General features: G+C 39.8%; 1 protein-coding gene across 2 annotated transcripts in view; it reads right to left on the reverse strand.

The window, feature by feature from the left end:
* Positions 1 to 383: 383 nt before the first annotated feature.
* SESN3 (sestrin 3) overlaps positions 384 to 14,430 on the reverse strand; it is a 38,245-nt gene continuing 24,198 nt past the window's right edge. The window contains exons 3-10 of one of the 2 annotated variants that reach the window (XM_053931824.1): positions 12,712 to 12,909; positions 11,859 to 12,041; positions 11,237 to 11,473; positions 9,543 to 9,690; positions 7,164 to 7,279; positions 3,967 to 4,157; positions 2,555 to 2,699; positions 384 to 1,712 (exon numbers count right to left, since the gene is read on the reverse strand). In XM_053931824.1, the coding sequence (XP_053787799.1) occupies positions 1,626 to 1,712; positions 2,555 to 2,699; positions 3,967 to 4,157; positions 7,164 to 7,279; positions 9,543 to 9,690; positions 11,237 to 11,473; positions 11,859 to 12,041; positions 12,712 to 12,909 (1,305 nt within the window). In that variant the 3' untranslated portion in view covers positions 384 to 1,625. Of the gene's footprint in view, positions 1,713 to 2,554; positions 2,700 to 3,966; positions 4,158 to 7,163; positions 7,280 to 9,542; positions 9,712 to 11,236; positions 11,474 to 11,858; positions 12,042 to 12,711; positions 12,910 to 14,430 lie in introns of both variants that reach the window. The other variant, XM_053931814.1, reaches the window with a different exon arrangement.

Consider the following 14,430-nt stretch of genomic DNA (forward strand, 5'->3'; position numbering starts at 1 on the left):
GTAAATTAAAAGTGTCAAAATATGACTGGTGGTATTTTTTTTTTCTAACTATTCTGCAATCACCAATGAAAAAAAAGTCCTGCATTAACTTCTACAATCCAACAGAACATTAAAAATAAACCTGTCCAGTTAGTTTTGAATGTATACCACAGAAATAAAGGTCACCCTCCTCAAAAGAAATATGAGAAGTCCAAACCAACAGACAAAAGCTGAAGCAGTTAACTTGTGTTCTACTGGGTAAGTTTAAGCATCTCTTTAGGCACTTCACTGGTTCATTAAATGCAATACAAAATAAAGCTATAAATATCAACATTTTGTGCTCTCAAAAATTAGTCAAAAGCAACAGAAAACAGCACAAAAGTGTGACATTTTTTTGGCAGCTCATTTCTTCCCTTCCCCAATACTACTGGTTGTCCAAAAATGCTTTGTTTTGGGGATGCTTTGGCATCTCAGTGTCAGGTTGTCTTAAGCCATAAAAGCTAAAGCAAAACTGCTAGGCCTTAGACAATAAAGAAATTTGGTTTTAAAATTTCTTTATGGCTATATAAGAAGGACACTTTAGCAGTGGCATGACAGGGAAAAAAGCTTGCTTTCTTTTCAGATATTGCACTTTTCTTTTGTTCACTCACACTAATGCATAGAAACTTTTAAAACTTTGAATACTACAGTTTCATGCTATGAAAAAGTTATGGGAAATAATTTCTATACATCCAATATGAAAGAATAGATATACTAGCCTTCCTTTGCTTTCCTTAGTTAAAACATTGATAAAGAAGAGAGTGCAAAAAACCCCACAACCCTATTTTTGGTCAGCCTGTGTATTAATTTTATAGGTGCCAACTAAACAAATTGCAACACATGATGAGCATGGATATCGTCAGGACAACTGAGGGTGACTGTCAGTAAAACAGGACTATGCATGATTGAAACACAGTAAGTGTGGCTGAAATGGCAAATCGTGAGGCCTCCTCTCCTTGTGAAGGGGCATGACAAAGCGTGAATGAATTTTGCACTTCAGTAGCATGCTGTAGGATTTATCAAGATTAATTTCACATTAAAGTGTGCTCGATGTTTGCATCCACATCTTGCATCACCTCCAATTGCTGTAGTAAGACAGTGACTGGCAGCAGTCTCCAGGACACACAGGAGAATCCAGTGGGCAATTCGATGCAGCACAGCCCTTGTGTCTCTGTCGTGAGTCACGACGTGGTGGGATGTTCTCAGGACAGGCAGAACTGATCTTCTGCTGGACTCCACTAATCTGAAAAATGATTGCTTGGAAAAAGAAGTCTCTAAGCACTTCACTCCAGTGCTTAAAGAACAAAGCGCTAGGATTGGATACAATAAAACCAGTTTCAGGATCCTGACCACTGTGCAGCAATCCAGCCGGAAACAATGCAGAGTAGCGCTCCTCAGTGTTACTTTTGTTATCATTAGTAATGTTAAGCATCAAGAAAATAAAACACGTCATTGCACATTACAGCCGCCAAGAAGCACGGCTAAACTTTGACACTAGAGAATTGAATAACCTGATGCTACATCACAAACAGCTTCTGGTGTGTATCTATTTCCAAAGGTCTTTACATACTCAGTAAAAGCCCCTGTACTCCTGGCCAGCAAGTGCTTCAGGTCAAGTGACGAGTTATGGCACGAAGGGCATACAGAAGTTCGGCTTGCATCCGAGCTTCCATCAGAAGTAGATTGACATGAACCTGTAAAAAAATTACATCAGCTATTTAGTTCACCTCTGAATGCAACATGGTTTATTCATTCAGGCTGAAAATTCTAACCTTTAGTAAAGTATCGCTGCAAGAAAATTTTGTCATTTCTCCCTGTACCCTGCTGCAGGACTACAGTTCCTCTAGAGACAGCTGTGTAGTGATGCCAATATGGACAACATCCCAGGACTGCAAGGAACTAGCCTCAACTGCTGCTTTAAGCAATCTTCCATCTGAGAAGCCATCTTTAAACCTTTTTTTTGTATCGTAATGGCATTAGTTCTTTCTAAATTATATTTGGTTATCTTTATTACTACCTGTGACAGTTATATCAGAGAACAGAATAAGGAACAGTTTCCATACCAGATAGGCTAGCAGGAACTCATGCACTGAACCCTTCTCAGGAAGCATTAAATATGATATCAGAAGGCATGTTGACATTTTTATTGCTGAAAAACACCATAAAGTATGCATATATATATTTAGGTATTTCTTGATCTCCAAATCCTAAGTATAGGCATAGTTGACCGCTTCTGCATTCTCAAGTTTATCTTTAAAACTTTATAAAAGTAAAGTATCTTTACATTTGTTTTACAGTTGTCCATTCAATTTTATGGAGAAGTGACTCAAAATAATAATAATAAAAATTATTTCCAGCACACTAAGAAGTATTTTTGTCAAATTGGTATCTAACACTCAAGGAATGATTCTCATTTGTTTTTCTCTGATTTAAAACAGTTCATGTGACAGATGCTGCCATTTTAGGTGTCCCCATGTTTTAATTTTCAAACAGCACAGGGGTCTCTGTGAAGGCACTTTGGCTTTGGAGCACATACCTTCTCCGAGTGCTTGAACTGACGCCAGTAACTATCGTACATGCGCTTGGTAGTTCTCTCTGGATAGCAGGTCACTGTCTTTATGTAAACCTTCAGGCTGCGTTCAAGTAGCTGATTAACTTCTCCATAATCGTAGTCATCATACCTACATATAACACAAGCAATCATTCTGCTTGATGTAACTGTCTAAAAGCATTGTCCTTTGCAGCATTAGGTTCTTAAGCCTGGACACTGGAATATTTATCATACATGACCAAAAACCACATGTTAAGAGAGGATCTGAAAGGCTTAGTAGGATCACAGAATTGTCAAGGTGGCAAAAGACCTTTAAGATCATCAAATCCAATGGTTAACCCTAAACCACCACCATGTTCACCATTAAACCATGTCCCCTATCCACCATTTTATGAACACTTCCAGGGATGGTTGCCCACTTCTGTGGGCTGTTCCCATGCTTTACAAATCTTTCTGCGAAGAAATTTGCCTTAATATCCAAATGAAACCTCCCCTGATGCTACTTGAAGCCATTTGTTCTCATCCTGTCACTTGTTACCTGGGAGGAGAGGCTGACCTCCACCTGGCTACAGTCTCCTCTCAGGTTGTTGTAGACAGTGATAAGGTGCCCCCTGAGCTTCTAGACTAACCCCCCCCCAGCTCCCTCAGCTGCTCCTCTTAGGATTTGTGCCTCAGACGCTTCCCCAGCATCACTGCCCTTCCCTGGACACGCTCCAGCCCCTCAGTGTCTTTCTTGCAGTGAGGGACCCAAAGCTAAACACAGGATCTGAGGTGTGACCTCACCAGTGCTGAGTACAGGGGGACGGTCACTGCCCCGCTCCTTCCTGCTGGCCACACCAGTGCTGATCCAGACCAGAGTGCCACTGGCCTTCTTGGCCACCTGGGCACACCCTGGATTGTGTTCAGCTGCTGTTATCCAGCACCCCCAGGTCTTTTTCACTGAGCAGCTTTGCAGCCACTGCCCCCCGAGCCTGTAGTGCTGCCTAGGGTTGATGTGGCCCAAGTGCAGGACTCGGCACTTGGCATCACTGAACCTCATATAATTGGCCTCAGCCCACTGATCCAGCCTATCCAGAGCCCTCTGTAGGGCCTTCCTAGCTCCTTCCAGCAAGCAACACTCCTGCCCAACTTGGTGTTGTCTGTGAACTTGCTTTCCTGAATGAAGGATACAGGCTGGCTTCAGAGAAGACATTTCTGTAAAAATTTCCATCCTGATTCATTTTCTGCACTGGAAGGAGAAATTATACTGATATGCCAGCAAAACCACTCCAACTTCCAGACAGAGGTACCATCTCCTCTTTAAACACACAATCTAAAATGATGCTTTACACATGGTTTATTTTTCTGTTTACACAGTTTTAATATGTATTCCTAAGCCAGGGAATTTTTGTCCGTACCTGATTCCATACATACAGTGGACATAGTTAAATAAAGCTCTTCTTAGTGTAGTTGTGTCAACATCTTCATGTGTTGCCATAGTGTTATATGTGAGGTTATACACCATCCGAAACTTCTCATCCAGGAGATGCCCAATATCAGAATAAAGCCTGTTTACAAGGGAAAAGCCATGATTTTCCCAAGTATAGTCCTGCAGGAAGAGAAGAAAATATATAAAAGCACAAATGAAGTGAATTCCCTATGTCATCTTCTCTATAACTCAACGGTTTTTGTTGTCTGATAATTATGACTTTATTCTTTACCAAAAGTTTGCATTCTGAATCCTTCCACATCACCTGCTCCATTCCCCCAGAATTCTTGGCAATGAATATCACGTTATGACACCCCAACCCTGAATATCATTAGCCTACATTGCAAAAATGTAGCAGCAGCTCTCTGGCCACAGAGAGCAGGCACAGATTTTCCCAGGCATTTTCCTGGGGAAGACTGTGAGAAGATCAGAGAAAAGAATGAAAAACAATTCTTATCTCCACTTGTTACACCTGTTGTTGTGCACATGTGGAATGTGTTATGGAGATTTGTTTACCAAAGAGTGATTTCTTAATTGGCCAGTGGTGATAGTGTTTAGGTTGATTGTATCAGACTACCTGTAAGAGTTGCTGAGTTTCTTAAGAAGTATAGTATAATATAAAATGATATAATAAAGCAATCGATCCGCCTTCTGCAATCATAGAATCAATGCTAATTATTACCCAGGTGGGGGCCCTGCGGTGACAGTTAGTGACCCCTCGTGTAGGTGAACACACTACCTTGATTTTTTGATGACTCCTCTGAAGTGTGTCCTAACATCAACCTGACATTGCTGACCCCTTTGAGGGTACAGACAGACTAGGGTGACTATTACTGACCCCAGCCACGTGCCTAACACAAACTGGAGACCATCTGGATCTCTCCATCAGAGGAACTCAGGTTGACCTCCAGTGTTCCCTGCAAGATGGATTGGACACCTTCTGCCATCCTAGAGAAGTAACGGTGGTCTGTCTCTGGGGGTGACACAAAAAACCCCAAGCTTCTCCTGAAGTGCTTAGGTGATGTTCTTCTGCTTTGCCACTCTGACCCGTATCATTCCACGTGGGACTGGCCTTTAAGTTTGAAAACTTGTTCCCCTTGAAGGCTTTGGTGCTTAGCTCCAAGCAGAGATGGAGTCTTTACTTCCACCAAGGATGTACAATCATTGGATAAAGTACTGAACCATCCCTGGAAAAAATGCTAAAATCCAGGCTTCTTTGGTCTTAGACAAGCACCTGGATTGCAAGATAAAAGCCTTCCTGCTTATATGAGGAATGGGAAATCTTTGCTGAGTGGTGGCACAGCAACAAGAACCATCCTGCTCCAGAGCAGGGAGCAAGGGTGCTCTGCACTGCCATCACACAGAAGGTGAGAGTGTGCCCACATCCTTGTCAAGTGCTCTATCATCCCATCACTGATGGCATCTTTACAACTGAGGGCATCGTCTCCATGTCCTTCCTGTTTCTGGCTGTTTTCCAAAGGTACTGCCAGGCCAGGGTCCTCACCTGGGCACCTTAAAGCATGTCTACTGTCCTATCCCCCTGAGCAGGACAGCAGGGAAGAGCAGAACAGTGCTCCATTGTCTCATGCAGGCATCAATGACATAGAAAACATGTCACACCATCACTTTTGGCCTCTGGCTGCCAGTACAAAAGACTGTAAGGCTTGTGAGAAATATGCCATACCCATACAGGCCTGGAAAGATGTCCAGGACATTACAAAAGCCTCTGAGAGCCAGAAGGCCCTGAGAGGGGAAAGCGCTGTTGACTAACAGCAATTGATCCTATTATCAGTGAAACCTCCCCCCAAAAAACAAGCTTAAAGACATTCTGCTGTGTATAAAATACCTTTTTTCTATTAATAGATTTAAAACCATAGAGACAAAGGCAGTTTTGTTTTATCAGAGTAAAGATTAGACTTATTGCAGGTGTTCGGGATGCTTCTGAAATTTAAGTATCATTAATAGCAGAGAATTTGGGAGGCTGTGGGTATGTACATCCAACTGCTAAGAGTAGGACATAATGAAGTTAAATTATCAAGGTGACTCCTTTGAATGTAAGCCAGAAGCTGTCCTGTTTATTTAAGAGTAGAGATGTTTCAGTTCCAATTTCAACTTCTTTGGAGCTTTTTTCCAAGGGAGCCTGCTGCTCCTAAAGTAGTTAGGCAGATTGTTTGATTTATAGGCACTGACTATGCCTTATTCTTTTTGGCAGTAATAACCTACTTCAGGTTCATATAAAGACCACAGAATAAATTATCCAGTTCAGGAGAGACTGTTATAAAGCTAAATACATTTCCTGAGAGCGATCGTGGATTCTTTATTTTACAGTCTCAGATACATCTTCTGACCATGGAGTTTTCCTGCACTCACTGTCATTTTAATTGAAGTTCTCTGATTTGGTTGAAGATTTCTTCCATTGTTTTCCATTTACTTCTAGACTGCTTATGAATGTGCTCTATAAGATAGAACAGAACCACCTAGAATGTCCCTCCTGTTATATATAATATGAAGTTCATGATTCTGGTCATGGCAAAGGATGTCAGTATATAAGAAAACGTACATGTAAAATGTATATTCTGTTCTTCCAACAGCACTGGGAAAAATGTATTAAAATACAATAAAAACTTCAGTAATCATATTTAAGAATTCTTTTTCTTACATAGCATTCGAAGTCCAGAGATTTGGTGCACATATGAGAACAATACTCCCCAAATCACTCTCACAGACCTATATGTATCCAGGTATTGAAAGCCACTGGACAGAGAGTACTTGGTAAAATGACAGGAATAAAGAGCTGCTCCAGTGGATTTTTTTCCTACAACATCTGAAGGGATGGGAAAGAAATCCTTGCTTTTCTGCCTTTCCCTTTTATTTCAGATATGCTTAACAGTTTTCAAACATTAATACTGGTAATAACTGAAGTAACATGGCAAGCCAAGTATTGCCTTGCCAGAGATTGACAAATAGTGAAAGACTCCATCTCAGGGCGATTTATGTAAGGTTATGAGTTATTTAATGAACCAGGACAAGAAAAGGAGCATACAACAAACATGCCCCACTATAACCACTTTATGCTCTGAGATAGTGAGAGATTCTTTGAGTGAATGTGCTTTAAAGAGGTGGTACCTGAGCTCTGAATGTTGGCAGATGGTCTTCTCCTCGCCTTGCGAAGTCTTTGTACCCAAACCCAGGATCTTCAACATAACGGGAGACATCTGTAGAAACTATTTCATCATCAAATGCTGGGAATAAAACAGCAAAATGCTTTGCTTCAGGCAAGAACATGAGTTAATGCCTACTTCCAACTACCACTCTACAGGATTAGAGGACATTTTAGAAGTTATGCAAAGGAGAAGAGTGGTACAAAGGAAAGAAACATTTCAATCCTCATCTGCTTGTATTGGATACATTGCTTTCATTGAGCCCATTAAATGTCAGCCTATACCAGACATTTAATGTACTTCTACAAAAAGAGAAGAGATAGGCTATACTTCTGTCTGGAGGATTCCTTTTCTCTCAGTTGACTTCTGAGGGAGGCTAGTTATCTTAAGTTAGGAAGATGAACATCATTAGCAAAGTCACTGTGTTAGCATAAGAAACAAAATAATGGATCCTTGACAGCAGGATTGTTGTAGTGAGCAGCCTTCGTGTCAGGAATCACATCGGCTCCGTCCTCTAAGCTGGAGTATGAGCACCAGAAAGCAATACAACACTCCACTGGTAAATATCAGCTGAAGATTATATGAAAGCAAAGAGCTCTACAGTATGTCAGGGTGAAATTCTGCCAGAAGCTGTAGTAACTAAGCATCTTCAAAGAGCTCCAAAACATATCACTAAGCACACACAGGTTCTCTATCAGGAGTCAATCTTTCCCTCCTGAATAAACAGGTGGCTTGATTGTGTAACTACCTCTGCAGAAGTTGACTATTGCATAGCTGACTGCATTTGACCCTGATGTTAAAATCATGGCTTGCTTCCACGTGCATTGGTAGAACAGTTGCCATATGTCCACTGTTAGCGCCTTGAAAAGTCAGTTAATCTAAGAATTGCAGAAGTGCTTTATCTTCTCTCTGCCTCATTAAACAATCAAAACATAACTGTGTAGGAAGAAGCTTGGACAACATCTGCTACAGTAAATTCTCAGTGAAGAATAAAAAATCTGTACACATACACTCCTCTGCCCTGACAAGGACTGGATTTCATCATGAAAGGGCAAAGGCCCAACACACACAGACTCCTCAACTGGAATCAGCAAATCGTGAAAGAGGGAAGAAAGTTAACAAAACTACTCAAGAAGTCAGCAACCCTACTCAAAAATCCCTCCTGTCTTGAATGACCCCTTTTCCTTAAACACCTGAAGTTGCACAGACTCATAGAAGTCCTGATTTGATAATGAAACTGCAATGAGTGTCCCTTTATCTGCACTGCTGACACTGCCTGACCAAAGGAAACTACAGCAAGAATTTACAATGTCCATTTCAAAAAATCCAGCTTGATGTTTCTGGATATATCTTTCAGAGATTTTTCATTGTTCCTTGAGAGCCACAAAACAATCTCTGCTGATCCTCAGTACATTCTTCCTCCCTTTTGGGCTCTTTGCACAAACCCATTGATTCTTTCAAACACGTTTGGTCTGAAGCTGTGGAGACCTGAATTCCCTAAGAACAGTGCAGTAAAATGTGAAGCATTTTAGTGGTCACTTTTTAAAAAGACACAAGCAATCATCTTCAAGTAGCTTCTACTATGAGGAAATAGCTAGAGATTCTGATAGTCTTAATAATATTCTTCTAACACTTTCTTTGGGGAAAAAACACCTTTCTATCTGTATGAAGCAGGCTTCATTCAGTAGTTAGTTAGAAATGAAGGCCTCCAGAGCATATGAAGAATATTGGAAAAAAAGGCTTCAGCTCAAAATTTGGAAAATCATTTAAGAATAAAAAAATGCTATCAATCTCTGCTACAAGATAGGCAGTGCAACAGCACAGCAGTACGATCACTCAGAGCAGCAAGTTGGAAATGTCCTTTCCAGGTGGGCAGTAAATGGTAAAGTAGTTGAGTCTCATCATCTGATTCCTAAGCTAAATGTCATATCTGAAAGCTACTTCTAAGTGTCATTGAAGTTCTAAGCACCACAGAACCTACACCTGTGAAATATTACTGAATATTAATTAGTAATTTATTAATTATAATTAATAAGTTAATGATTTTGATTATACAGAATGTATTAAGAAAAAAAATGTACACCCTACTTTTTAAGGAAGCCTACAGAGCTTTTTTTTTCCTTCATATACTAAAGCTAAATTTCAAGTAGTAAAAAGGATGATATTTGTCAATCACAAAATCCTAAGGTGATGAAGCAAAAGGTAAGACCGCCCTTACTACACACTTCCTACATGAAGAGCCAGAATAAAGAAATTGATAGAAAAAGTTTCAGTCACTGAACTAGCCTCAAGCATTTATTTCTTAAAAAGCACAAACAAAATTGAACTGGAAAAGCACAAATACCTCCACTAATTACTAGCAGACTCTCCTTTTTCTCCTTCTCAAAGCGAGTTGCCATTTCTTCCTGAGAGGCTTCTTCGTCCTCTTTATCTTCTTGTAGTCTCTTCATCCTTTCCATCAGGGCCTCCAGCTCACTTAAAGAATCTGCAATCTGCAAAAACACCATGACATTCTGCAAAATTAGAAGATAGACAACGTGTGTCATCTTCAGATTTCATGCTTGACAACAAACGTTCTCAAAACCAGACAGCAGCAGCAAACACAAAAAGTCAAGCCAGAATGCATTTTGCCACATACATCATAGACAAACAGCTTTCACACAGCAGGAAGACAGGAGCTGGGAAGTGTTAATGTGGCCTGTGCATTAATTTACTGCAGTGGGATTAACAGTGAAGAGGTGGTGTTTGAGTGTAGAAACCACAGTCACTCATATTCCACCACATAGATAGCTCAGGAAAATCCATCTGTGTGCCCTACATCTCTCATAAACAACTTTTCATACTAAGGTAACTATATTCAATCCATTGGCAATGGAAAATATGCTTCTGAAGAGATGCAGTGCAACACTGCCTTACAGAAACGCAACCTGAGATGGCAAATCAGTACTTTTCTTTCATTATGTGTAACCAAAACAGCCACTATGTTGATTCTTTTTCTTACTTTTGTGAGGAAAAAAAGACCTCTTTTTAATAGAAATACGTCAAAGTTTTGGATGGCCTGTACCTCTCATTCAGATTTTTCATAAGATAAATGATTTGTTTTTTCTTTTCCATCTTTTTGACTCTGCTCTTTTGCCCATAGTTACAATTGTTTCTAGCAGACTCCTCACTGCTTAGCACAATGCTAATGTGCTAAGCAGCACATGCTCTGCCCACTACCAATGGGGAGTAAGGCACCTCCATGGCATGAGCTGGCATGTTCTGCAGCCCAGAAATTTAAGTCACAGTGATTGAACTGAGTGATGACATGCTTACATTCTACTGCTAATTGTAAAAATTGTATCTAGCAACTCTGCTCATAATCCTGATCTTTCATCAAAGGCAATGAGGCTAATTCCTCTGTCGACGTTAATTCAAGGGCATGTCTTCAAAAGCATTCTAGAGCACCTTTCAGGAAAAAATGTCCAGTTAATTAACTTGTAATCAAATTAATCAAGTTAATTAACTTAGTAATCAAAATTCTCTGTTGATTCAAGACTGGAACACCAGCATGAAGAATTAAATAATTTTATTTATTTTATTCCATCTACATGGAAGCGTTTCAAACTGTTTCATGACTGTAGGCCTTGAAGTAAAACACATTATTACTATTATTACTACTACTACTTGTATTTTTTCCCATTTTTCTTTTCACTCCCTATGTTAGGAACATGGATGGAACAACACTCCAGTCAATGCCACACTGTCTAAAGAAACTGGGACTTGAAGTTTTTGGCTGAAAGTTTTAGTCTTGCCTGACGGGTGGTGAGATTAACTATCAAAATCACACTGCTCTGACTACCATCCACCGTTCCAGTGTGGTTTTCAACAGATTACACTGGAAATTGCCAGAGTGTATGGAAGAATTACCAGACTCAAGCATTCCTGTAGAGTAGACAAAAAAAAAAAATTCAAACTAAAATTTAAACAGGAAAGAATGGAAGTAAGTTTTCTAATGCAAAACAGAGGCAAACAAAAGAATTTTCTTGCAACACTAACCCCAAAGTTGCTACTTGTGAGGGATGCATTTTCTATGTTGTTGTCATTGGCAAGATCACAGACACAGAAGTTGTTGACTGCTATAAGTCTGACTCCATTAGATGTATCCGGATCTCTCTCTGGATTAATGCCACTACCAAATACAAAACTTGCCAAGGCATGATAATGGGCCAACAGGACAACAGCATGCACCAATTCAGGAAGAGACCAATTATTTTCCCCAGTCTTGACAAGTTTCTGAAATGAGAATAAAAAAAAATGTAAATATAAAATTTCTTTTGGACCCTAGCTTTTCTACTAAAACACTACACATTACAAAATGGGATCAATTCTTTCTTCCAATAATACCACATATTCCCCTTGCACACAAACTCTCACTGGATAAAAAAAGAGACACCTAATATATTACTTCTTTTCTTTTGGGCTATTTTAGCCAATGCTATTCCTAAAAAGAAAATTTTATTGGCTTTGTCACACAGGAGAATCAGCTTGTTTGGTGCCTAGTACTTCCCTGAACTTTTTATCTCAGGGTAACAAAGCCTAACCAGGCACTCGCACAGTTGTAGGCAGTTCTTTTTACCAGACATTTACTGGTATTTACAGGGCATGACTCAAGAGGTACCTGGATGTGCTCTTTCGTGATCAGCCAGGGCCGGTGTGCAAGAAGTTTGTTTATTTCATTCAGGTTTTTCAGTCTTTGGGGAATGTATTCTAAACCATTCAACCACTCTGCAATCCCGCCAGTCTTCAGAAACTCATCAACGTGCATATTTATTAGGTAGGAACACTGATGTCTGGCAGCAGCCTGGAATAATTAAACACAGAGTGAGCAGTGCAGCATATTAGTGTGTAATCTGGTTTTGCTGCAGGTGGGAGACAGGTTAATAACACAAAACAAAAGTACAATGTCATTCCAATAGGCCTTGTACAAATGCATTGCAATGCAATCTAATCTATACAGTATGGAGGTTTCTCCAACAAAAATGTATTTGATTACTCTGGATTGCAAAATGTAATTTTGGTTGGAAGTGATCACTAGAAGAGAACCCTTTGCTCACAGAGCTTAGAACTGGTTGCTCAGAGCCTTGTCCAGACAAGATCTTCACCCTTGGAGATCACAGAACCTTTCTTAGTTCCTGCTGCAATGTCTCAACATCCTCAGAAAGAGAATTGTTTTCCTAGTGTCCATCTGGAATTTCTTGTGACTTGAGTCCACTGCATCTCATCCTACTGCTGCACAGTGATGTGGGCATGTGAGAGGAGCATCACTGTGGGAAACAGGGCATGATGTAGGTTGCCAATTCTCCCCTTTCACTGAAAACCTTCCGGCTAGGCATGTTTTACTGTGATAAAAATCTACAACAAAAAAATCAGCCTCTGTCAAAATACCACCCTAATTTCTCCTTTCTAAATTCTTCCTTTATTCTGTCTTTTTTTAAATACAGAAGCCAGAGCTGCAGCCTGTTGGTACATACCATGATAGCAATGTAGTGCCTGTAGGGCAAAGGAAGGGGCCCATCCATGCGCAGCATATAGAACTGGCTGCGGAGGAAAGACTCCAGGTATTGAGTATGAATACTCATGACCTGTGTGATGTTGTCCAGGCGACCAGACGTAGAATATTCTTCCACAAGAAGATTAGTACGTTCATCCAAACCGTTTGCTTGCATAACCTTGAAAATAAGATGAAGAAATATTAACAGAGGGAGAGATTTTCTCTAGCTTTAGCCCTGGGAGAAACACACTGTGGTATGAAAGGTTTATCTGTATCCAGGCTTAAAGACAATTATGGAGTTCTGGATGTATATTTGCAAACATACATGCCTGCATGAATGCAAATACACACACACAGATCCTACTTGTATACTGAGAACTGAAGAGCACTTTACACCGATCCTCTGTTATTTTTTATATGTTTCTAAAAAACGCAAAACCATTTTTCTCTGCATCTTCTTGAAACAGAGGAAGTTGCAGATGCTGAAATCAAACCTGTACAGAGAGCTGAAAGTAAGTAAGAGCTAAATGGAAAGTAAATTCTTTATGGAAGACAACCTGTATAGACACACACCACCTGAGAGCTCAGCCCTAAAATCAATTTCAAAATTAATGGAGAGGAACTGGATTATATAACTAAAATATAGAAACAGCCTGGCAATCTACCCCTTCTGTGCCTGTATAATTGAAGAGGAGATCAAATGCTAATTTGTCCATAACATTCAGCTATTATTTAGAATATGAATTTAATGCTTTCTTTAAACAAAAGCTGTTCTTTAATTATTCAAACCAATCCAAACCTTGGGCACAAGATGAAATGAAACAGCAGAACAGTAAGTAGCTCTTGCATTGCAGGCCCTAACACAGTATGAGCGCTATTACTCAGTGTTTATCACCAGGAACAGCCATTCTCAACATGTTCACCACTGAAGTTGCAAGCACAACACTAGAATACCCAGTATTTATTTTGACACTGTGCAGTAATAAACCAGCCAGCTTACTATTGCAAACACCATGAAATGCGAACATATTTTAGCTGTTTTACTGCACATGAAGGTAGAAAGTGCCTAAAACCAAGAAGCACAACGCTTTTGCTGAAATATTCTATTTAAAATATGTTTTCTTCTTTATGATGGGCTGATGAGTGGACCATATCTCAAATATTTTTCTATCAGATCTTATATAGGAGTCACATGCAAAGAAACAAAACATACTACATTTTCATTTCTCACCACTGTACTTTCCTGGTTTGATTTGTGGGCCAGAAAGAAATGGGAGAAGCAGCTACACAGTTAGGCAGCTCCATCCTTTTTACATGTGTATCTTCACTATGGCAGCTTTTCTGTGTTTTATAGACAAACTGATGCCTTCTCAGTTGTCCTTAATAATGTTTTTACCATCAGAACTTTATTCACACATTAGAGACCATTTTATCTCCCTGTATATACGTTGCTCCACTCCTAGGAGTCCCCCTGATTCTTCAGCAAGTGTATCTCTCATGTATTTAAGAGACTCTTGTCTCATTTAGTGGTTTCTTGTGGAAATCATAGTTTTTATGTCTCTGGTAAGGTTTCTAATCTTCTCCAGCTTGTCAGGAATTTTCCTTGTAACAGTGCAAGTTATAGAAAGACATTCTGCTGACAGAATTAAAATATAATCCTGTAGGACTGTGCTGTTGCTATGTTAGCCATAGCAATATG

Source organism: Vidua chalybeata, chromosome 2, assembly GCF_026979565.1.
Source record: "Vidua chalybeata isolate OUT-0048 chromosome 2, bVidCha1 merged haplotype, whole genome shotgun sequence".
Lineage (NCBI taxonomy): Eukaryota > Metazoa > Chordata > Aves > Passeriformes > Viduidae > Vidua > Vidua chalybeata.